This window comes from Haliotis asinina, chromosome 2 (genome assembly GCF_037392515.1).
Source record: "Haliotis asinina isolate JCU_RB_2024 chromosome 2, JCU_Hal_asi_v2, whole genome shotgun sequence".
Lineage (NCBI taxonomy): Eukaryota > Metazoa > Mollusca > Gastropoda > Lepetellida > Haliotidae > Haliotis > Haliotis asinina.
Genome location: NC_090281.1, coordinates 78,034,486 through 78,060,719, shown reverse-complemented (window position 1 = coordinate 78,060,719; position 26,234 = coordinate 78,034,486). Strand labels below are relative to the sequence as shown.

The 26,234-nt window shown below is 40.1% G+C and overlaps 4 protein-coding genes across 4 annotated transcripts; 3 read left to right on the top strand and 1 right to left on the bottom strand.

The window, feature by feature from the left end:
* Window positions 1-397: 397 nt before the first annotated feature.
* On the bottom strand, window positions 398-4,547 carry LOC137272028 (scavenger receptor class F member 2-like). The gene is made up of 2 exons (XM_067804401.1): window positions 4,526-4,547; window positions 398-1,587 (listed from the first exon to the last, which is right to left on the bottom strand). Exons 1-2 carry the CDS (start codon window positions 4,545-4,547, stop codon window positions 398-400), a joined length of 1,212 nt encoding a protein of 403 aa, XP_067660502.1.
* A 2,257-nt stretch (window positions 4,548-6,804) lies between these two features.
* LOC137272898 (uncharacterized) lies at window positions 6,805-10,572 on the top strand. Its single transcript, XM_067805318.1, has 5 exons — window positions 6,805-6,900; window positions 7,629-7,847; window positions 7,962-8,174; window positions 8,491-8,649; window positions 9,135-10,572. Exons 2-5 carry the CDS (start codon window positions 7,634-7,636, stop codon window positions 9,488-9,490), a joined length of 942 nt encoding a protein of 313 aa, XP_067661419.1. The 5' UTR covers window positions 6,805-6,900; window positions 7,629-7,633; the 3' UTR covers window positions 9,491-10,572.
* Window positions 10,573-12,483: 1,911 nt separating this feature from the next.
* On the top strand, window positions 12,484-17,232 carry LOC137274383 (uncharacterized). Its single transcript, XM_067807540.1, has 5 exons — window positions 12,484-12,550; window positions 13,554-13,769; window positions 14,293-14,496; window positions 14,867-15,028; window positions 15,711-17,232. The coding sequence occupies exons 2-5, from the start codon at window positions 13,559-13,561 to the stop codon at window positions 15,869-15,871; spliced, it is 738 nt and encodes a 245-aa protein (XP_067663641.1). The 5' UTR covers window positions 12,484-12,550; window positions 13,554-13,558; the 3' UTR covers window positions 15,872-17,232.
* A 2,974-nt stretch (window positions 17,233-20,206) lies between these two features.
* LOC137274380 (uncharacterized) lies at window positions 20,207-25,345 on the top strand. The gene is made up of 4 exons (XM_067807535.1): window positions 20,207-22,367; window positions 23,256-23,363; window positions 23,964-24,097; window positions 24,605-25,345. Exons 1-4 carry the CDS (start codon window positions 22,160-22,162, stop codon window positions 24,617-24,619), a joined length of 465 nt encoding a protein of 154 aa, XP_067663636.1. The 5' UTR covers window positions 20,207-22,159; the 3' UTR covers window positions 24,620-25,345.
* The last annotated feature ends 889 nt before the right edge of the window (window positions 25,346-26,234 follow it).

Here is a 26,234-nt window from a genome sequence, read left to right as displayed (position 1 = left end):
TGGTATAATTTATAACTAAGAAATACGTATGGTAATCTGTAAATGTATATCAATCTGTAAATGTCTGTAACTATCAAAGAAACGAAAACTGTATGCGATCGTGTAAACACGTTTATTCTGGAACCTGTATATAATACGTCTCTGAATGTCAAAAAAAAGGAAACTGCATCTGATATAACATTATAATATGTAAACAATAAATCTTTGAATATCATAGATAAGGAAAAACTGCATTTGATTGTGAAAAAAATATATAACAGAAGATTATGTAAACGATAGCTCTTTGAATATTATGCATAAGGAAAATTAAGTTAACTGGTTAAAATAGATAATTAGGTTATCACATCAGCTGGTATTGAATACTAGACATTGTTCTCGGGCCAGTTAACATGAATAACTAATTACATCTAATAACACCAGATTTGAACGCATAGGCAATAGACACAGACACAAAAATATGTGGGGCGTGAGAGCCGCTTGAACCTGATGATGCGTGGATATGGCCTTTAGCCTGCGATTCGACGGCTGGATCCAACACTCTCTTGATCAAACTGCCAGACACACAGACGCCATCATCATCACATGTGTGGCAGCCGATGGGACACCTGAGTCCGCAATTCTCTCCACTCCATCCGTGTGGACAATGTCTACATTTCCCATACTGATCACATTCATCATTTGTACAATTAGTACATTCCCTGTGGCAGTGCTTTCCATAGTAACCCTTTACACAGCCGTGGGTACACGAACCATCTTGACTGGCACACAGTGATTCCTTGCACGTTGTACTGCATGGGGTCCGACAGTGTTTGCCGTGCCAACTAGGTTTACAGCCATCTACACAGGTACCATCATGGCTGTAACAACGAGACGAGTTGCATGAGGTGCTGCACCGTGTGGCGCAACGATGACCGTGCCATCCTACTTCACAACCCTCCAGACATTTACCCGTATAACGATCACAGTGTTTGTGTCCATCTCTGCCTTTGTAGCAATTTTCAGAACAGTTTTGGTTGCAGTGTTTTCCTCGATAACCTGGACTGCACTGTTCACATATACCTGTTCGTCTGTCACAGCCAGTGATCCAACATCGAGGGCACATTTTGTCACACACGTTTCCATAGTAACCCGCTTTGCAGCCATCAAGACAAAATCCGGTCCAGCTGCATCTTGTGCTGAGGCAGTTATCACATGTTCTGTTGCAGTACTCTCCTGTCCAAGTTTCTTGGCAGCCAAGGATACATCGGCCGGTCTCTATGTTGCAGACTTGATTCTTGCAGTGTACACCAGTCACTCTTCCGTCACAGACTCCCGAACAAGCACCAGTATGACGGTCACAGAGAGCAGTTATCGTTGTGATGCTCGAACACCTCCTCGGACAGCCCACACTGCAGTCCCGTCCGAAATACCCTGGCTTGCATGTGAAACATTCCCCAGTGATTCTGTTACACCCGTCTGTGTGACAGTTGCCATTACATGGGATGGTGCAGTTTGCTCCATAACAACCAATGTAGCATGACTGGCATTTTAGTCCTCCGTTTCCATGCCGACATCCATTCGTTAAACACGAGGAGGAACTGGCCAGAGCTGAAGTGTGTCATATTACATGTGTGTTATAATGCATTACCAAAATTAAAGAGCGTTTCTTACCTGCGCGTATTTTAACAGACCGATTGGAACTGTTGTATGCGTCACTTTATGCAAATCACACGTTTGGGTACACTTTGCAGACATGCCATACAAACCGTCAACGCTTCCACGGACTTATCACTATAATGTATATACGGCACATCAAGGTTGATCCCAGAATGTTAAAGTTTTGAAACATTGCAGACTCCTCCATAACACTATACACTCGTCTGGCCAAGAAAGAATAATTTCAGTTTTATTTACTTTGTATGACTGTATTTAATGCAAGTTAGTTGATGGGAGGTAATACAGATATTCTGTTCACATATATAATTCTTCCAGCACTGATGTCCCTTTTCATGAAATCTACACAGTAAAACAAATGCTCCTATTGTATAAACATGACCATAACAAGGAACACTGGTTTTTCGATTTGTCCAATATTCTGGAAGTGTGATAATGATTTCTATCTAAATTTAGAATTCCAAATGGCCAGGACAAACACATAGCTAAAATGATTTATTCAAATTTTCAAATTTTGAACTTATAAGTTCGTTAAATTCCTACACATTTAGGATTGTAAATGTGAATAGTTTGAGGAGGCAATATATTTTGATATTTTTTTCTGATTTTCGACTGATTTTTAGTCACAGAATTGTACATTTGTGGTGAATTGCCAGATCTGTTGTTCCAGATTCTTTTTATACTACCCTATAAACGAAACGACTTATGTATTCCATGCAATGTCGAAACATTCATCTAGACATCAATTGACATTTCAGATATTTTGCATTCCCACTTGCACGTAGATCTGCTATATGAACTGTTGGTGATACTAAAGTGAGTGTCGCAGAGGATTTCACATACTTACCAACACAGTCGCTAAAGCAAAGCACTAAGAGAACGAAAATTCTTTCCACTGGCATCATTGACGGCTGTATACTGCTTGCCTTGGGACTTGAATGCTGTTTGTCAGCCGAGCGGAGAACATGGGATATATATATATATCGATTGTACGTGCCAGTGTCATGTTTATTTTGAAGGTGAACTCCCACTGTGCCCCTTTCACACAAACAACAATAAGGGGATTATTCATGTCTGTTTGAATATAAATTAGTCTGGTGACATTCAGTTCAGTTCAGTTTCAATTTATTACTCATAAACATCACCAACGTTGGTACATGACAATAAAAAATAAATGTATGCCTATATAAGTATATACATGACAAGACCCGTGAAGGTCCCGGGGTAGAATAGGCCTTCAGCAACCCATGCTTGCCATGAAAGGCGACTATGCTTGTCTTAAGAGGCGACTTACGGGATCGGGTTGTCAGGCTCGCTGTCTTGGTTGACACATGCCATCCGTTCACAAAGATCGATGCTAATGTTGTTGATCACTGGATATTCTGATTCAGGCAACCGCCGTATAGCTGGAATATCGCTGAGTGCGGCGTAAAACTAAACTCATTCACTCATAAACATGATAAGACGGCAGATAAAAAGCGAAAAGAACCAAAAGTTAAGGTATCTTTGTAGACTTAAATATTACATTAATGTACACAGGAAGATTTTTAAGATTGCGCGTTTTTTAGAGGAGAACAGTTTGACGACTTTTCACAGGGATACTGAATTCAGGTACGAAGGTAAATAGTTTTGTCTATACTGTAATAAAGCATCACACTTGAACAGATAATGAAATTCATCTCCCATTGCATGAGAATTACATAAAGAGCACAGACGATATTCTCTAGGAACATTTGCCCAACGGCCAACTTCTATAGGGAGGTGATGGTTACTTGTTCTAAATCTTAAAATGGTGAAATTGGCAGAAAGAGATATCTCTCAAATTCAATATTGCTTTTTAGTCTACGATAACAAGACGAATTTGAACTCTTTATCATGGAGGTATGCCATTTCTGTAAAAATGGTCTTTGAGGATCTTATAGGAGAGAAACTTAGTTGTACAGAGAAATGGATTATCAAATATTTCCAATATAAAACCACAGTCATTTAGTGTCTTTCATACAAACCCAATCCATGGAAATATACTGATTTCAGAACGAGCTTGTAGCATAAGAGAATAGATGTTATATGATAGTTTGGCCTGGCGGGTGTTTGTTAGCATTTTGTGCCAAAAACGTAAAAGTCTTTTGTTTAATTTGATATACATCGGGTATCGATCAAATTCTGTGTATATCATATCATCTGGAGTTGAATTTCGAAGGCCTGCAGCAAGCTTCACAAAAGTTATATGTATTCCTTCAATTAAGCTGACGTTTTCGAACCCTCAAACTTCACATCCATATAAGCAAATTGGTTCAATCATTACATCGAAAGCTGAAAGAGCGATGTCGAGTGGTTAGTTTATATTAAGGGATGTTTTAAGAAGAGAAAACATGGCCTTTGTACCCACAGATACAAGTGTCTTAATTGCGTGAATAAATCTTCTATTGCGATGAAGGAAAATACCAAGGTAACAATGAGTGTCTACGACATCAAGATACACCTCATCATAGTAAAGTTGTAACTGAGATGACTTTGCAGGACCACTACCAAAAACAACGACTTAAATAGGCAGATAGCTCCCATTCATTACAGTAATAATAAATTGCACTGAGAGATTTTTGAAGATCATAAGGATCATCGCTGAACCGGACTGTATCATCAGTGTATAATAGTATCACAATTTGAAGCCAAAGAGCTACACAGAAATCTGAAACGTACTGTAATTTTACACCCTGACACCCACTATTTACTAAATATGATTCAAGATCATTTATTAAAAAGGCGAACAACAAAGTCTCACACCAGAGTTACTTGGGAAAAAATGAGATCTTCTTGTTGAGAAGTGTGGTAGATTTAATAGCTTTGTTTTCAGTAAGTTCAAGGAACCTACCTGACACTCCGTTAACGAGCATTTTATTCCATAAACCAACTCTCTAAACAGAAGCAAATGCTTTAGAAAAGTCAATAAATACACAATATAGTTTTTGTTTGGCATTTTTGAGAAGGCCGAATAATTATGACATTACGAAAATATTATCCATGGTTGAATTTTTTCCCCGAAAACCGCTTGAACGGGTATTATGATATTTTCAGATTCCACAAATGTTAGCCTAACATTTGAAATACTCGTGAGCAGCTTGCAGAAGCAACTGAGAATAGTAATGGGTCGGTATGAGTTTGGGTCTAAGGTATCACCTTTCTTCTTCTACAACGGTTTAATCATTCACATTAGCCAATCCTCTGGTATAGATCCAGAGGCCGTATTACGTAAAAGACTTTAGTTAGTATGGGAAGTAACACCTCGAGAGCATATTTAAAGAAACCGTTTTCTATAAAATCAGTTCCTGGAGCTTTATTTCGTTTTAGATTTTTAACTGATGAAATGATTTCATCACGGGTGTCATCTGAATTAAGAATATTTGACTCAATAGGGTTTGGGCTAACAAAGTCTTGTGATGGCTTATGTACATTCCGATCATTTAATTATTTGAAAAATTGAAAAAAAGTGTCCAGATCAGGTTGTTTTACTTGTTCACTATTCTCACCATCATTCAAAGTTTTCCAACAATCCTTTGGAGCATACATTTTATTGTGACGTAAAATACTCCTTATATTACTCCTAACATTGTTTAATATGTTTATCCAGACATTTTTGTACGATTTGGATACAAGTTTATATTTGATTTTATTTAGTATGGACCCATTTTACTTTAAAATGCGTTTTGTTTTATAGACGCGATTTCGCATGATTTTACATTCCTAGTTAAACCGTGGTTTATTTTTGTTGTTGTTATGTTTAACCACAGGGGCTTGTTTAACCAACGGATCCTTTTATATAGTACTAGGGTGGGGTCTATACACATATATGTCTTTCGAACGCCGTTTCAAAACTTTACTTGAGACATGGTCATGATTACGGTTGATACCAAAAGTAGACCGAGCAGCATCAAGGAGTACATTAGAGATATCAGTAACGATGTTACTCACAAACGTCTCTTAAGAAACTTCCGAGAAAATCCTCACGGATCCCTCCGACAAAATGGATTTCTTTACCTGAACAAAGGGCAGACGCGTGTAAACATTGAATGTAAAGATCACCGAAAATCAGTGTAATGCTACACTACACATAGTAAGCGGTTTTATGTTAAATTTATTGCATAATCCATCTTGTCAAACAAAGTGTTTACTTTCACAATACAGCCTACCCTGGCAAAGCCGCCGACATTTGTATAGGGGAATTTGGGAGTGAGAAATCGTGAGGCGTGGTGGCGGAGAAACCGTCATACATGTACATGAATACGAACGCACGCGCGCACGCACTCACGCATTAATAAAACAGAAGCTCTTGTGGGGACATTTGCATCCATACTATTTGTGTTACAGCACACTGACATTCATTGCATCGTATTAGAAAATATTATAACAGTTGATTTACAGAGGGCAATGTGCATACCAATTTATAGTGGTAGTGAATATCCTAGGTCCATTTATGTTAGATTCACCACTTATTCATCCAGTCAAGCTTCGGGTAGGACACTTCATATACAGTATGCGTCACGGCCCGCTACCCGGCCATTTGTAACGTCAGTGCCTTGCCGTGACCTTTCCGAACCACAGATCTAAACCAGATAGAACATCCACTGGGCTCACGAACTCGATCAACGTGTACGTCAAAACACGCCTCAGACACTCCCACAACTGGCAACCCTCGCAAGAGTGGTAAAACGTCTGCAGCAAACAAAGTATTCATGGTGTATCCATCGATTAGGTTCCTTTCACTGGTAGTAACGATAATTTAACCATTACACTGCTTACGGCTGTATATCCTAAGAAATGCATGTGTAGTATTACACATCATGTCATAAAACTGAAAATCGTGAGAAGCGTGTATAGAATATACAGTTGTATTGTGTTTCCTTTCAGAGAAACTACACACGTCTGTTGAAGCAACCATAGTTTAGTACGTTCCTCACAAGTTCTGGGTTTTCCTGTACGTGTTTATTTAAGGACAACAAAGAAATGGTGAAAAAATATGGAAATATATATGACGCGAAGCTTAAATTGGATTACCACAACAAAACGGCATTCTGTCTATAAGTAATGCCACGTCAACTGTCTATTGTGTCAAAGAGAAATTACCGATCTATTAATAACTACACATATACAAATGACAACCCTAAATATGTAAAGAAAAGTTAAACTGCACAATAAACAGTTGATGTGAAACGACATGGGATGCCAGTGCAAACACTGATTTATGCACAGGTATGTATATATCGTGTTTGCAGAGATGTAGACAGTGATAATTTGACCTGAGTAGGCTTTTGTTTTAAAAATGTGATTGGGATACCTGTAATGAGTCGATGTTATTTTATGCCTCGATCGAGCCACACGCAAACTGTGTCTTTGTTGACCTACAGTACAGCTGGTTATCGATTACGTTATCTGTGTCTGACATGTTTCTTTACTACTGTGTTACACGATTTGCTACACTTGTGTGACTACACACTTACGCAGTTTTGCATATATTTTCTTACACAATGGATTACCATGTAAGCCATTTGTTGTTAACCATAAAAGCGTAGGTTAGATTTTTTTGTAAATATAGATAGTGTTGAAGACTGCATTAGATGAATGAGTGAATGTCCATGACCCGACGAGGAAGGTTAGTCCTCGTAACCTGCGGAGTTGCGTTTTTCTTGTAAATGAGTGAGTTTAGTTTTACGAAGGGTGTTAGAAACATTCCAGCAATATCACGGGCGTTCTTTGGACGCGCTGTAAGAATGGGACGGGAATCAGACAGTCGCTTTGACTAAGAATAGTAACGTGTGAAATAACTATATCAAATTTAAATTTGCCACATTGTCCCTTGTTGAAACATCAGATTCAAATCAATTTTGTCATTTTATCGTACGTTATAAATATGATTTCTCAAAATATGTCAGTATTATGTATATATATGATGAATCTAAATCCACTTTTCCTTGTTACAGAGACGATGGTACATGAGCACGTATTGGTAGTACTGCTGTGTGTCAGCGCAGCTTTCGGAGCACCTTTGAACCAGAACTACTTCCGGTGTCACCTTGACCTCTGTAAACGAGGAGAACAGTATTGCGTCGAGGAGAGACAACGTTGTTACCACTGCGCAGACTCAGCTCACCTGTGCAATACAACCGAACTCACGCGAGACTGTGACAGCTATTGCTACCGTACGTACATACATACAATAACGGATAACGGATAAATACATTCCACGAAGGGTCACATCTTTAGATTACAACGATATTACCGTCTCTGTTATACAACAATGTGATCTTTTTCAGGGGTTCAGCTACAAGCGTTGGTGGAACTTGAAGCCAATAAAAGCGCGGAGTTGGCAGACAGGCAGGCAGACCTCCAATACGAACAACAAAAGAACGCTGATCTGAAACAGACATTAAAAGATCTGACGAGTAGCATAAGTAGACTTACAAATTTAAACAAGAATCTGAACGCTGATGTTACCAAAGGTGAAAACCTGAAAACAGAACACAAAGGTGAGATAGTTGAATTCTATTACTGTGGGTAGCCGTGGTGACAGTCATAGTGGTTTCTTGTGTTTCAAAAATACATATCCTGAGTCATTTCTCAATCTCGATCATTCAACGAACCAGATAACAACTGATAACATATGAACGCCAAAAATCTTCGGTTATGATAGTCAAGTCAAAACAACCATTCAGGCTGAAAAAAGTTGATTTCAACACTTAGGATTCAAACTGAGTTTAATCAACTCTTAATACTACATTGCAAACATAGTGTAACATCTAACAACGCTTCGTGTAATTTTTCTTTGATATCTGCTTGTTACAGAGGTGGTGAAACAACTAAAGCAGAGCAGGAACAACTTCTTCATCGTATGCACAGTGACTGGCACTCTTGGGTTTATTGTCATCCTTTTGGCTGGTGCTCTATGTTGCCTCTATTGTCGGGACAAGGGTCATTCACGCTTAATCGACATAACTCAACAAGGTAGGCAGAAATACTCGGTATACTGAACCCTTGTCAGAGCATAGAGAAAGGTTTAATACAAATGAAATTGGATTAATTTCTTTTGCAAAAATTAATGTAAAACATCATGTGAAACAATACTTTTGAAGAAATATATTAATCTTCAGAAAATATAGAGTAGGTTTTTCTAGTCTGATAATCTTACATCTTTGAAATACATCTGGGTAATCACTTTCTATTTCAGTTACATATTTTGTTGAGATAAAATGTGGTCAGTGAATTCGCATTACTCTGGACATTATCAGAAAGTAAATGCATAATTTCCAAAACGCTTAATGCTTTCGGGAAAATATCGGTTACGAGGAATTCTTAACGCATGCTATTAAGGACACAAAACTAGGTCTTGTTTGTTCTGAATTTAGTGTCTAAATGATATAGCCTTGTGTAGCTGTTGGTTTTTAAAACTCCTTTCTCCTCGCATACACACGAACCTGATATATTCACAGGGGAGATTAAAGAAGCCAAGGGTTCCGATCTCGTCCCTTTGATGGACAGATCCAACAACTGTCCTGGCTTTACCATCAATGGTGACTTCACTGTATCGAGACTCGAAGTTCAGTCACCTGACAAAACCATCGACAACGACATCAACAGCACTCCGCCGCCAGTTTACCAGTCACGTATTGAAGCGAAGGAGGACATCATAGACATAACCGTGACAGACAAAAACGACATTAACCAAAGAGAAAATGAGAGAACACCCTCAGTTCTAAAAAATATTCAACCCACTGACAGTTATTCAGGTAACAAAGACCCCACTGATCCGTTGAATCAAATTCTGATCACCGACAACAGAGGCTAAAACAAGTGATTCTTGGAACTTTGAATCTGTGGACATCATTATGGTGATAGAGGTAGTCCCTGGTTGCGTAATTTCAATTAAATAGACAATGTTGGATGATTCGGTAGACTATTGCATGAGAGTGAAGTTGGTTTACTGTCACCTATATCATGACAAAGTCACGTGCAGTGAAAGATTATGCCGTTCTCCGGTGTTTCAGTCAGTTTATGGTATTGATATTGTGAGAGCAGGCGACCCAAACCACATACACGACCACTGTGATGGAACCAGGTGCCACTGATGGTCTGGCTGATCCTGGATTCGAATATACGACATCGGGTTGCAAGCATGTAAAATGGAAGAATCTCTTCTCCAGTACTTGGTGCGCCCTACAAGACTAAGCTAACCACGTGTCCAACAAGAACAACCCATCGGAGACGTTAACCACGTTCACATGGTCTGCCTATGTTGGCATCCTAGTCCTGACTGTACAGAGTAAATCAGCCTTTGACGTACCTTGTTTTACCATTGTTCTTGTTCGTGAAGACTTCATGTACTCTTGTGCACGTGTTTTTTCTGAGAATGAATGTTTATATATACTACGTGACAATAACAAGCAACAAATTGTATGTATATTTTTATGAGCCAAAGTTATAAGTTACAGTTATGTTTGATCTTAAATGCCATTTAGTGATCAGAGATTGTCATACATGCATGTTTTAATTGTATGAAGGTGACCTGTTTCGCTCTGATTATACCTTTGCATGGATGCTATTAACGTTACATGTGTGCCATGCATGCTTATATGGCTGTAATAAGGCGGACCAGACACCTGGAAGCATGAGGTTGTGTTGCGGCACGTACATAAAGTCACAGGGTTATTGCCTTTTCTTTTCAGTTTGTACATTCCATGATGTTAAAAGCTCTAATTATGTGCCCATGTCTGTGTCAAGTTCATTACATATTGAATAAGGTCCAGAAGTCTCTGTGATTTTACTGATCATGTTATTATTTGTTAATTTCCTTCGGCTTTATAGTTACATTTTCGATGGTTTCAAATAAATCAAGTTTGACTTTCATCAAGTATGAAAAGATGCAACAACGTTTTATTCGTTTTCATGTGAGTCATCTCTTCTGATTTCAAGGATGCGAGAAGGCATATCAGGCATCTGTGCAGAAGAAAGACTCCAAACGTGCCATCTCCTTTCACACCCATACCCAACCGAATCCCACTGTACTTTAAATTGGAACAGCATCCACATCCTTGTTGTCAACATGTCAGACTACAAGAATGACACTCTTTGAGGCAATGGACATCAACTAAGTCCAACAATCAAAAGAGATTAAGGTCATGCAGCCCTACAGATTACCATCATCTAATCAAGGCCAATCGAGAACATCCATTCCCTATCTTGTCTAGTTGGCAATGTATAACCATTATTTATAATCGCAAAAAAACTGTCGTCAACTTCTTCATTTTGCATAATCTCAAATGTCCACTAAATCTAAAACGTCGTGAAAAGTGTAATAAAGCAGTTCAATGCAAACCTCTTGCTAACATAAAACACATTAACAACATGAACATATACCTAGAATTAATACCTGCTGTCGGGAACAGAAATGGCTTCGCTTCTTCCATGACTATGGACATGATGCTATATCACAGTTCTGTTTTTTTAAACACTGAGAACGAAAGATTAAGAATAGTTAAATAACACCAAAATACTTCATTTGAAGATGAGGGCTGTATTGCGGCGGTCTGTGATTATTCATCTCGTGTAGCCCAGATGATGCAATCAGCTGCTGACTTAAACCATCCTTTTTAACTGAAACCCGTCATAGTGTTCTGCATGAAGGAAACGCTTTGTGTACAGCAGATGCATTTTCCTTTAAATGGTCTTGCCTATACATTGAATGAGTCGAACAAACTTCACCTTTACACGACAATGTTTTAGTTAATCCACAATTTGCCAACTAGGTTGATGTGTATTTTACTGCTAATGTTATTATTTGTTAACCCCCGCCCCTTTCTCCCTCACTCACTCAGATTAAGGTAATCGATAAGTTCACCAAGAGCATAACTTTGTCGGACACAAACTCTGACTATAATGGCGTCGTGAGATTCGAACCTAAGATCACCAGGAAAACTCCCATTGCCAATTGTGGCTATTTAGGCATTTTACTTACTACCAGAAACATGAACTGATATCATCGGGATTTTAATTTGCAGTTGTTCATGCTATATCAGAGGGGCTGACAAACACTGTACTTACGGAAAGGTCTGTCTTAGCAATCAAAGACATGGATATTTGAAAACAGAAAGTGTTGTGAATTGGGGGTTTAACATCAAATGAGCGAGTCAGTTGTTTGTAGCCGTATTCACGGTGGTGGATACAAAAAAGGCTTCACACAATGTACCTATGTGGCGAATGGAACCCGTCCGGCGAGCGAACACTTTAACCACTAGACTACTTCACTGTCTTACCACATTCAAGGCCTTCTTGCCGGCAATGTATTCAAGAAATATCTCCTTCAGACCAGGAGTGATTATGAACACCGCGGATATGTTATGATGATACATATATCTTCAGTTTAGAAATATCTTTACGTTGGGCATGACGTAAAGGCCCAGGACGGACACATGCTAAACAGTCGTTATATGCACTAATACATCTTTACAATGAAAGATTCGTCAAGGCTAAAAATATCCTGGAAAACCACCACCGTCAAAGATGAGGTGTAGTTAAATTTATCTCATATCGCTTCAAAGACAATGTATTAGACAAATCGAACGTTTGTAAGATATTGCCAGTAAGTTATATATCACCGTATAACCCTCAAACATTAATATAATACTTGTGCTGTGGACAAAATCTACCAGATCAAAATATACCTCATCACTTTCAACCGCTGAATCACTGATCGTACAAATGCGCATGAGATGGAAGAGTCCAAAATGCCATGCTATTTTTAGAGTGACGCAATACATGGTAACTGATGTAAACATAGAATATAATGTAGAGTACGCCAGGTGCTTGGCCAGTCTGAAATTCTTGCTGGAGGTTGTCAACTGACTTTGTGGTAGGTTATGTCAACTGCATGCAAGGTGTTTTGTGAGAAGTGAGTGCGCAGGAGACTCAAAGGGGTATTGTGTATCAATTCCATCCTGGGCGAGATGTCATGCATATGAATGCTACTCAGTTTTGATCTGCACACCTTTAAATGCATATAATATAAAATCACCTCTATGCGTCATGGAAAGGTTTAAGATGAAATTGTTCCTGTCAAAAGTGGAGTGGTATGCCTAATATATTCTTCTAGATTCAGGCGACATTATGACGATATGTATAATCGTTACTCGAAATTTGAAGTATGCAATAACAATTATTATTTTTCCAGTGGTGTTGCTATATGTATGTACGAGATACTTTGCTATGATGATACTTTATGCATAATATTGCATGAATACGTTTGTACTGACATTATGATTTTCTAAATGCGATCACAGCTGAACAGCAATACACACATTTATTGGTATTTTACATCTTCTTTAATCATTGTCACCAGTTAGTTGGAGGGATTCAGTCACGTTGATCTGTTGTAGAGACAATGTTTACTAAGGATATTAATGCTACTCAATTTTGATCTGCACACATTTAAATGCATATAATATAAAATCAGCTCACATTTATTGGTATTTTACATCTTCTTTAATCATTGTCACCGGTCAGTTGGAGGGATTCAGTCACGTTGATCTGTTGTAGAGACAATGTTTACTAAGGATATTAATGCTACTCAGCTTTGATCTGCACACATTTAAATGCATATAATATAAAATCAGCTCACATTTATTGGTATTTTACATCTTCTTTAATCATTGTCACCAGTCAGTTGGAGGGATTCAGTCACGTTGATCTGTTGTAGAGACAATGTTTACTAAGGATATTAATGCTACTCAATTTTGATCTGCACACATTTAAATGCATATAATATAAAATCAGCTCACATTTATTGGTATTTTACATCTACTTTAATCATTGTCACCAGTCAGTTGGAGGGATTCAGTCACGTTGATCTGTTGTAGAGACAATGTTTACTAAGGACATCGTTCTGTGGGTTATCATTACTCTACGCGTGGGTGTTGCTGTCGACACCAACTACTTCAAGTGTTACAAGGACTTTTGTCGTCGTGGAGAGCAGTACTGTGTGGAGGAGAGACAACGATGTTATCACTGCGCTGATGTAGCCCACCTTTGCAACACAAATGAACTCTCGCGAGAGTGCGACAGCTATTGCAACCGTAGGTAAAATCTGCAGGCAGTTAAATTGTTTTTGTAAGTTTGTTTGAAAATGTACTTTCAGATGCTTCAAAACATTTGAAATGTAATGATCAAATATGGTTTATTCCTGGGTACTGGTCAGTTGTCAATGAAAGAGATGGTCCCTGAGCTTTTGCAGATAAAGAAAATAATGCATTAAACTCATTAAATCATTTGACACATATGAAAATGAAATAAATCTTGTAATATCCAGAAGATCCGGGGTAGAATAGGTCTTCGGCAACCCTTGCTTGCCACAAAAGGCGACTATGGTTGTCGTAAGATGTGTCTCTCTGGATACTGTGGTCAGTGTCGCTGACTTGGTTGCCACATGTCATCGGTTTCAATTGCATAGATCGCTCATGCTGTTGATCACTGGATTGTTTGGTCCCCAATGGCTTATTTACATACCGCAGCCATATTGCTGGAATATTGCTGAGTGTGGCGTAAACATAAACTCACCCAATCACTATACTTTTAATGAAACGTATTGTGTTTCTAAAGGAATTGCACTGGAAGAAATGATAAGGGAGAAAGACAAGGCGCTTTCAGAGGCGAAAACAGAACTACATAGTGAGCAAGAAACATCAGCCAAATTGAATATGAAGGTCACAAAATTGAACACGAAGCTGTATCAACTGAAAGAATCAGGAAAATCTCCAGTGTTTTTTGACAGTGAAACTAAAAGAGGCAAGTCTGAGCATGAAGGTAAATTGATTTTCACACACGAATGCTAAAAACAATTTTTGTAAACAGTATTTATTATACACTGAATATCTACATATTCTGTTTCACTTCCATACCGACTGGAAAAGTGAGATCTAATTCGGTGTTAACACTATTATTGTCATTTGTTATCCTTAATGAGAAAATATGCCTGGCCAACGTTGCAGTAACGTTGTGTCGTTGTCGACAACGTCTGAACAACGTCGTCATAACGAATCGCTTTTACAGCGTTCATTTTGGACAACGTTGCATATACGTTTTAAGATCGTGACAGCCATTTCATGATAGGGTGCTATTTTGTGTTTTTATCATGATTGGATTGACATGAACAAAAGACAATGAACCGTTACAGATGTTGTCAAACAGAATGAGTGGTTGAAGGCCTCCCTCATCGGCGTGGGCTCAGCTTGTGGTGTGTTGGGGTTAGTGGTGATCACCCTCACCGGCGTCCTGTGTTCCAGATGCTCCCAGAAAGAGGATAATCCTAATGACGGTGAATCTCCGCTCCCACCTGGTAGGTAGAACAAGCCTTGCTGGATTTACTTTACCGTCACAGAATCGTCAAATGTATATACTTCAGAAAGGTTGCCTTCGGTGAACAGAGAAATGGTTCATGCTTCAAAGTTCTTTGAATTGGCGTATAGTAAGCAGTTTCATATTCAGATCTTCAATAACTTTACGGTTTCTTCATGTCAACTGCAATGCCTCAATGAAGTGAGTGAGTGAGTTTGATTTTACGCCGCACCTAGCAATATTGCAGCTATATGGCGGTGGTCTGGACCCTCAATGAACCCTGTAGTTGCATCATTTCATCTGGTGTTATTAATGAACAAATTAAATGCCGAGTTAGGTTCCTCTGAAAAGATTTGGTAAAATATCACTAGCTGATCACAAATTGGCTGGTATTGCCTTAGTTTGCCGCGAGGCATGGACGCTGGTTAGAAACGACAAGCATCAAGACGAACGGAAGTATGGTGACTTGGTTAGAAAGAAACACTGTAAGTGTTCATCACTGTTAAAGATAGCACATTTCAGCGTTATCATTGACCCCATTATACATTAATCATAACATGAAAGTAGTTTGACCATAAAATGCATCTATAGGTAGTATTTACGTATAGAAATAGGGTTCAAGAGTGTGACTGTTAATGTTTATCACACTGTCATGTGTAAAATCCGAATTTCTGTGTTTACAGTTCCAGAGAAGGAGATGCTACACCAATTGCCGGGTCAACTTTGTCCCCTGTTGCAAGTTTCAGGAGACTATGTAACCATTGGCACGAAGTCTCATGTTGCTACTTCTGAGGACACCAACATCTTCAGTGCAGCAAGACCAAAATGCAGTCATCTTGCATAGGCAGCATGAACAGCAACAACGGGAATGCACCGCCAGAATACAAGACGTATTTAAACAGTGAGCATGCTTGTTGAGATGCTGCCGACGAGATGGAAATAAGAGGATATGTACTGCACTGAATCATTTTTTTTGCATAAGCAGAGATCATGATCATGCCATGGGATTTGATCTGAGAACCCTTGGTAACACGGGGCCCATCATTCATCATCCCTGGGAAAGGTGGCGGCTGGGATTTCATCTGAAAGGGCAGTTTTGTTTCCGGACAGTAACTTTCACATCTTTTTACTTCCACTTCATCCAGGATACGGTTATGTTGTGTAACCAGGATACTGTCCCCATACTGGTGTAAGGTTTTTCAATATAACTTAAATCACAGTTTCTTTTGCAACGAAAGTCCATACAAATGTCCTCCTTTCACATAGTCACCAATACATCAAATGGCCAGTTTCTTTAAGATGAAATACGTATGAGTATGTCCCACGATATAGTTTGATAGTTTCTGTTGTATGGACACCTGAGCACCATGTGACATTCTATCCAGCGTTGAATGTTGAATATATTCAGTGTCATTCTGCATGTTAACGGAGATTATATGTAAGCGTGACGGCAGATAATCCTAACACTGAACCTTTAGTTATTCCTGTGGATGAGGATGAGAATGAGGATAAGACTGGGGCATTTATAAGTAATGGCGCAGGTTGCGGTGGAAGCAATCTCAGACGTAGGTGGCGAATCTCATGAAGTCTTTGTTTCTTTTCGTGGTCTGTTTTCCAGAGGAGCAGATACGTGTTGGTGGTACGTCACAGTGATTACGGCTCGTGTTTAACTATCCTGAAAGATGACAAGGTGGAGTTTTGTTTTGTGAATATTTAAACCTAATCAGTTCGAATTTATGAACTCAGTTTATCGTTACAGTTATGACGCTATCCCTAGAACAATCATTTAGATCTTTCTATGCGTTCCACGAAGGATGCATTATCTGACTTATAGCTTAAAAGTGTACATCACAATGGTTCCGGTCAGGAATAGCGGTATTTTGCCTTATAACGTCACAAAGTTAGTGATTTCCATAATCACTGAACTGGGTTTCTATTTCGTAATGAGAATGGGAGAATTCTGTATATCTTCATGTAGGCATGAATATATGTACTTGTTGCATAGAAAGGGCATTTGGGGATTTAAACCTACGTCGTAAGAGTCTTATATGCCCCAAGGCGGCAATTTATGTGTGTTATTCTTATTCCCACTTATCAAGAAGAAACGCTTCTTCCCCAACTAGACTTTATTGTAAATATTCCTATTTTCTCTTTGAAAATAAAATCGAAGCAAAATTCAGATCACAGCTCTGTTTCGAATTTTAACTCTTGGTGTCGTCAGTGCGTTCATTCGCGTCCCATTTACGGCGTACGTCTTACAACTAATGACGTTAGTTAAAGCAAGAGGACAACACGTTCAACAATATTACACCTGTATGAGGACACTCTGTAAACCAGTGTCTATGAGCGTGTGTACCGATGACCGCCGTCAGAGTGCGCTGCCACTCCACAAGTGGACCAGTCTTAGACCCTGACTATCAGTCTTAGCTTCTGGAACCTCTGCAACATATCACAGGTGGTACGATTATAATGAATACCTTAGACATAATTATTACACGTGATAATACGACCTGCAAAAGCCTCTGGTACCTCTGAGACATATGCCACGTGGTACGACTTACCAACATAAGCCCCAGGAACCTCTGAAACATGTGCCATGTGGTAAGACTACCAGCATACTGCTCTGGAAACTCTGAGACATTTGCCACGTGGTAAGACTACCAGCATGAGATCCTGGAACCTCTGAGACATATTCCAGGGAATAAGGCAACCAGCATAAGCCCCTGGAACCTCTGAGACATATGCCAAGTGGTAAGACTACCAGCATAAGCCTCTGGGACCTCTGAGAAAAATTCTAGGGAATAAGGCTACCAGCATAGGCCTCTGGAACTTCTCATACATATTCCATGGACCAGGACTAATAGCATAAGCCTCTGGAACCTCTGAGACATAGGTCAGGTGGTAAGACTACCAGCATGAGCCTCTGGAAGTTCTGAGAAATATTCCAGGGAATAAGGCTATCAGCATAAGCCCCTGGAACCTCGTAGACATTTGCCAGGTGGTAAATCTACCAGCATAAACCTCTGGAACCTCTGAGACATATTCCAGGTAATAGGGCTAGGTAGTCTTCTTCCCTGGAATATGTCTCAGAGGTTCAAGAGGTATATGCTGGTAGTCTTTCCACATGACATATGTTTAAGAGGTTCCAGAGGGTTATGCTGGTAGTCTTACCACGTGTCATATGTCTCAGAGGTTCCAGAGGCTTGTGCTGGTAGTCTTCTGCCTCTGGAACCTCTGAGACATATGCCAGGTGGTAAGACTACCAGCATAAGCCTCCGGAACCTCTGAGACACATTCCAGGGAATAAGACTACCAGCATAAGCCTCTGGAGCCTCTGAGACATATTCCAGGGAATAAGACTACCAGCATAAGCATCTGTAACCTCTGAGATATAAGTCAGGTGGTAAGCCTACCAGGTTAAGCCTCTGGAACCTCTGAGACATTTTCAAGGGAATAAGGCTACCAGCCTACGCCCCTGGAACCTCTGACACATATGCCAGGTGATACGACTACCAGCATAAGCCTCGGGAATCTCTTAGACATATGACAGGTGGTAAGACTACCAGCATAAGCCTCTGGAACCTCTGAGACATATGCCAGGTGGTAAGACTACCAGCATAAGCCTCTGGAACCTCTGAGACATATGCCAGGTGGTAAGACTACCAGCATAAGCCTCTGGAACCTCTGAGAGATATTCCAGGGAATAAGACTACCAGCATAAGCCTCTGGAACCTCTCAGACATATGCCAGGTGGTAAGACTACCAGCATAAGCCTCTGGGACCTCTGAGAGATATTCCAGGGAATAAGACTACCAGCATGAGCCTCTGGAACCTCTGAGACATATGTGAGGTGGTAAGACTACCAGCATAAGCCTCCGGAACCTCTGAGACATATGTCAGGTGGTAAGGCTACCAGCATAAGCCTCTGGAACCTCTGAGACATATTCCAGGGAATAAGAGTACCAGCATACGGCTCTGTAACCTCTGAGACATATGCCAGGTGGTAAGACTACCAGCATTCGCCCCTGGAACCTCTGAGACATATTCCAGGGAATAGGGCTACCAACAGAAGCCTCTGGAACCCCTGAGACATAAGCCAGGTGGTAGGACTACCAGCATAAGCCTCTGGAACTTCTGACACATATTCCAAGAATTAAGACTACCAGGATAAGCGTCTTAGACCTCTTAGACATATTTCATGGTCAGACTATCAAGATACGATTCTGGAATATCTGAGTCGAATTCAATGTACGGAAGCCCTACAGGGTAACAGTTCAACACGCTAATGCATTTTATGATATTTCTTATACACATTCTCAATGAAGGTAGCACGTGTAGGTAGGAGTAACGATATAATCAAACATATTTTTTATAACGCATTTAACAATATGCACAGTTCAACATGAGGGTGGGGGATATTCTTCAGATTTATACACATATGTACCGGTGAGAGGAAATAATGGAAATATGATGATAGTGACAAATTCTATTGATGACATATTCTTGCACTGTTGTCAAGCAGGAAGTAACACATTTCATATTCGAAATGCACCAAAGAAAATAGAATAACAACACAATTAACACAGTTGCTGAGGCAGCAATTTGATTGAAATGGTGGAATTAACAACATATCTGACCCCCCTAAGATACACCGAAGTTATTCAATTGAAACATGAATAAACATATAAAGCTCGATTATTTGATTGAACACATATTACACATTCACTTTCAACGTATGAAATAAATTGATACACGTTGCTCATGTAATTCATGATATGTGCATAAATATAGATCTATTCATATCACGTTCCTTCAATGGCGAGCACCAGGCAATGAGACAAAAAGAACTATTTTTGTAACATTTTTTTGTTTGACGAGGCTCGAACTTGAACTTTCGCTCACCGGCCAAACGCTTTATATACTAGGCCACGAAGGTGACTAACGTCAGCAAGAAGTATGACCATATGCATGAGCTGCTGAAGACATATACGATATGTAACTATAACACAATGCTGATGACATGCGGACCTCGTGTTAAGTGTGTGATAAAGTGGAGGAAGTACGCCACTACATGCACTACATGTACCTGGCGCGTGTTAAAGTGGAAGGCAGATAAAATAGCAATTAGATCCGGTGTACTTAAAGCCCTACAGGGAAGTGCATAACATATAGTCAACTCACACCAGGGCGGCTGTCTACGCCGAGGACGAACCTCGGTATCTAGACTCAGTCGGACATTTTGAAGGATCTGTGCTCACATCCGAGGGGTGTGGGGTAGATCTGGGATCAGGTAAGGTTGGGTGGGGGTCCTTCCATGTACGACAATAGTGCTTAACGACGTCCTGTGTTATTTTGTGTATACCACTAATATCTAGGGTGATTATCTAGGGTGTGTGCTATGTTTGTACACACTGACATGTAGATAATATTACATTCACACAGGTCTAAAAGGGCAGTATTCTACTTACGTTCCCTACATGCAGGTTGGTATTATATTTGAACACACTTACAGAGTGACAGATCTTTTCCCAAGGCGGGAACCATATTGTGGAACAGTCTCACCAACAACAGCCATGCCATATCCGAACTCAGTTCAAACGAGTGCTACAAACACAGCTTGTCTTTGTCTGAGGTTCTCAGAGCAATTTGCGCTATGTTGATACTATCATAAAGTTTATTATTGGTTGTAAACAGATCTAAATGCAAGTAAATTGGTACTATTAAAATGTATTCATCTGGTTTTTACAGGCTGATATTGCATTGAGCACGCTAGCATTGAGGGTATCATTGCACGCAATGAAAGTATCACATTTGCCAAACTACCTAGGGTACTATAATGCTGAGAAACATTATCACCTGGGGCAGCAGTGCAAAACAATGAGGAGGGCAACAACTCATTCACAGCGTACTATACGATTGTCTTGTCAGACCTCAATTCCAATATTAAAGTGTTAATCCCGACGACAAACATCACAATGATGATAACAGAAAATTTGCTTTGTATTCCCACTCCACCTAGTTAAAGCAACACCCAAAATGAACCCCTCAACAGTTTAAGCTCAGATTGTCAATAAAGTGCAACCTTCTAACACACGCACGCACGCACGCACGCACGCACGCACGCACGCACGCACGCACGCACGCACGCACGCACGCACGCACGCACGCACATGACAGTCGTATCTGTAAGCTGATCCGTAGAACCACATCCCCGGTCCACTGGCACAAGCGATATTTGCCTCTACGACTTTCTTCCATACGGTCATCATATTGCTAAGATCGTTTTGTGCAAGTGGGCCCTCGCTGCACAAAGTCAACTTAGCGCTACACCAGTCGTAAGTCTATGTTAAGGTATGGGAGGTACGATCACTTTAGCACTAGGATCACTTTGTACAACGGCACCATGGTCAGTAGTAATGACTACATAACTACATGTAATACCCGCTCTGATATCACACACAATCACCCATCACCATGGAGAGAAGAGTGTTACACAAGTATGCAGGCATATTCTTTATCTGTCACTGTCTTCAATGGGTCTTCAACACTTGCCACCGCATGGTGGTTGTGTTACTCACACAACAGTCATACGCCCATTTGTATGCACTGCAGCTGTAATTGTGACTACTCAGCAATAAAAAGGGTCTCCCATTCAAATATTCCGTGTGTCTGAATGAAGAAACGTAATTATTTAAACAAAATGTGGAATAGTGTCTATGAACGTGCATTGATACAAGCACACTGATATATTGAGCTTGTCCATCTATAAGCCTGGAGACATGTTTATTTCAGGAGTACTGTGCACCGTTCATTTTCTCACCTTATCAGTCTAACCACGTTAACGAGGAGACAAAGACAGCATTTTTGTTACTTATGACCTATGATTAGACTCTTGTTTTCCACATGAGCCTTAGGTCAGTCAAGTCCTAAATGTTCTACATGAGCCTTCAGTGAGCCAAATCCTAAATGTTCTACATGGTCTGCGGTCATCTAAGTCCTAAATGTTCTACATGAGCCTTCGGTCAGTCAAGTCCTAAATGTTCTACCCGAGCCCTCGGTCATCAAAGACATCACGTAAGGCATCAATATCACTATCCAAGACCGTAATGATTCGTGCCCTTGTTCTGTCGGAATGAAACTTGTTGTGTTTGTTGTTCTGGAGTTTATGTTTGAAAACAGTTTGGCTGCCCCATCAGACACACTTGGTTGCTATGGAGACTTATGTGTCGTCGGAGTGGAGTACTGCTCTGAGGATGTGCATCACTGCGAACCGTGTAGTCAGAAGCAGGATGTCTGTGGTACGGCCAATATCCACATTGACTGTCATCTCTACTGTTCAAGTAAGTATTGTTCGTTGGAAATGAAAATGTGTTTCATGTTTGCAACAGGCGTGATAGGCAAAGGGGACATGGGAGCATCACTTTGGAGTTGGGGTGTCATTACGGGATGCTGAGTGAAATATACTCTTCAAGAAAAGTAGGGGAACCTGAACTTTGAAGTCTGGTAGAACGAAAACCCATAGACCGTTACAATGACATTCATGTTGTGTATGTATCATCATTTCACGTTATCACCACACGCAAACACAATGCATGGAAAGCACGTGCACAACGTGGGAGACTCCAACCCGTGCATGGGGTGTCATTATGAATCTCGACGTTATTCAGGCAGATCGATAAATCATTGTAGACAATTTGTTTCCGATAATTTTCTTGCATCTGTACATGGTCAGGGTTTTCAAGGTCAAATCACACACTACTGACTGAAAATTGTAAACCTGAAATTTTCATGTCATACTCCAGTCACCTAGCAAGGGAGATAACTGAACGAACAACTTTGCTTTGAATGAAATCCATGTGGTGATGTATTCTCAAAACATCTATCATTATTGTATCAATATTGATTCAATCCCATATATCTCCCAATTTCGAGAATCGTTCGTTGAATTCGAAAGTACAGTTCCCCTACTGTTTTTGAAGCGTATAGGTTTAAGTTCCTTTGTCCTGTATCCCAGTTTCATCAGGAGGGAATCCGGGTATCAGATGGTTACCACTTCGGTGGACCCGAGAATATCCGGGCTAGAAATGGCCTTAAAAAACTCATGCTTGTCGCAAGAAGCCACTAACGCGATTGGGGTACAACTTTGGTAGATCCGTGAAATTCTGATAGAAATCTGATAGATGTGAAACTTTGCATGTCTCAATATCTCCTTTTATCAAATTTTGTAGATTTGACGGAGGAAGAGCCAAGCACAGTTCACACCACCGTTAGCATTACGGGAGTTCCTACTCAGCCTCATGCCACTGCATGTCTGAAGCTGACTCAACATGCTGAAGGTGAGTTGACACAGTAATGCACCTTGGCTCGCAACAAAAGCCGTCGATAAGCGATCTTGGTGCAGAGAGTAATACCTGAACGTGTCAAAACAAGCTCTCTTAAATCACAGGTCAATCACGACTATGTAGTTCGCATGCTTCTTTGAAAGGCGTATTGACTATATCATATAAACGTATCCCATAGAATGCCCTGTTTATCAGTCATTTCAGTTTGCTCTTCTTGTGATTTTGATGATACTTCGTCTCTTATATTGTCCTATCAGCTGTCTCGAAGAATGCATAACTGGATTTGTTTTTAGATAATGAGAACGTTAAATAGGCTATCATTTTGCTGAGCCCTTTGGGCCACATTTTGGAAACGTGTTTGTCCCGAAGTATGAATAACACGATGCTGACTGAGAACATAGTGTTAACTGCTTAATTATCAGTTTCATTGTAGACAAACTGCACATGCATAACATCGTGACTTTCCGAAGTACGGGTGACTCGAAGTACCTTGGAGCGTTCAAAATCGTTGACTTCACTTAGACGGCGTCATCCGCCGCAATCCCTGTAGTACTCCACAGATGTTATCATGTTTGGCGACTTCTCCCTTTCCAGAGGAGCAGAACAAGGAACCTACACTGCTCTTCCTAGCCGCAGTGTTCGGTGTCATGCTGGCTATAAATCTCAGTCTCTTCTTTTGCGGTCTCGCCAGACATTATCTGAAGAATGGTCGCTGCAAACAAGCAGTGGTATGTATCGCTGTGTAAGATGAAACATGAGTGAGTTAGGTTAATTACTGCCGCTTTGAACTGTATATCTTTGAACTGTAACGAGATAGCCTGATATGACAAGATAGCTCTACAAACAAAGTTTAAACCAGCGTAACAGCCACTTTGTATATGAGTGGCTTGGCACGAACAACAATGCACTGTGCAACAGACAATTCGGCATTAACTCAGACAGCGTACCGCCTTGAGGACACACACACACAATATATTTAAAGATCTGAGCACTTCAGTACTAGTGCCGTGGGTTAGTTTAGTGTAAAGCGTTCGGGTTCAGTCCCCTTGGGATATTTTATGTCCCCCCGGAAATGATGTTGCTGGAATATTGCTAAAAGCGTCTTAAACAATACTCAGTCCTTCCCTAGTTAGCTAGGATGTCACATAACATTTACAGCTTTCGAAGCTCATTGTTTGATATGTTTTCGTCTTCGTTCACGTGCAGACTTATATTCCTCAAACATTTTATTTCAGATTTACCACCTTTAAAGGAATTGAGGTCGTCAAATGGAAAAAAGAGAAGAAGTCATTGCCCTTCACAAAACGATGTTGGTATCTGATATCCACACTATACTGTTGAAATGATTAACTTGATGACTGGAAACACCTAAATGCCCCTGGTACCAGGCTTTATAACAACGGTTAAACCACTGAGGAAAGTTGTGTCCATTTTCCTGGACGTGTTTTATTAGTATAGCTGATTAACTGACAAAGGGCAATTATTTCAATTCAAAAACAGTAAAATTGTACTTATTTTGATAATCTCCGCCATGCCTAATGCATTACACGCCCATTAAATAGTATGCGTTCTTGGTGTAAACTATTTCCCAACCTCATTACAGTCGTTACTTAAATACAATCTGCACGAGCAAAGGCATCACCGAGTAAATTTAAATAACTACCGTGTAAGGGCGATCAACGTATGCATAACCCCTGAGATAAATTATGCTTTATAGGAAGGACTGAACGGGATCTGTTTTGCATCTTGAACGTATTTCAACTACAGTTTCTGGTCTTGCCTGTTTGATATAACAGTGATGCAGATGTGAAGTGATGCAGATGCCATAAGTTTGCAATGAACATGGAAGGATCATATTCAGTTATGACGGAACTGGTAATCAGATCCATGGTACTAGGCATAGACGCGCACGCCTGTAAACTGAAGAGTTGAAGAACAGTTATTAAATGAATGAAGTGAATAAAGATGTGCAGGCAGTTGCTACTTCTGTTTTAGTGAACGAATGAGTGAGTGAGTCATGACGACTTGGTTGACCATTATGGTCAGCATGAGCCCATTCAGTCCCTTGAGAAAAAAAAGGTTGAAAAAGATATCGTTCTGGCATGTGCAGCGGACACATTCGTGGTTTTATTGACGTCGGTCAGTTGTCTGATACCTCACTGTCATATGCGTATGGCGCATCGGAAGATACCAAGGATGAGATAGAAATGATGAGATTATCTGAAGGTGATGAGACAGCAAGGGTGCAAGGTTTCGCTGGAACCGATATCACAGAGTCTGTGAAAAGACGGTGTCTTTAAGCCAAACAAGGATTTTACATTTCAAGAAAAGTGGGATAACAAGTATTCATTTTGGGAACAGAAACGAGCCAGCAAATTTAAAGAATACTTGGCCAGATGTAGTGGATGCTGAGGGCACGATATAAAAAACCGCTTTTGTAGGACTTGTAACGTAACTCAAGTAGCGAGAAAACCAAATCAGATCAATTTATACTGCAAACTTATACTGTAACCCCGAAACTAATACTCTTCACAAGGACGCATTCTCTCACGTGGCAGAGGAACCTAAGGATGGTTTCACCCCTCTCCACCAGACCAATCTCACTGTAAATCTGTTAATCCACATAGGCTCAGGTGACCTTCCCGGGTAATGTCGTTGGCGACAAAAAGATTGGGAAAACCTAATCAAAGATCTGTTGTCATGATCAAATATATGTTGCCATGGATTCGATACAAAGCATGGCACTAATCCACCTGTGTGGGCTTGCTGTTTTTATTGTATCGTCCTCTATAGGTAAACTGTTTTAGATTTCATTAATAGATGTAAAATATCTGTCTGTGATAGTCTAGTTGTTATACTGTCCAT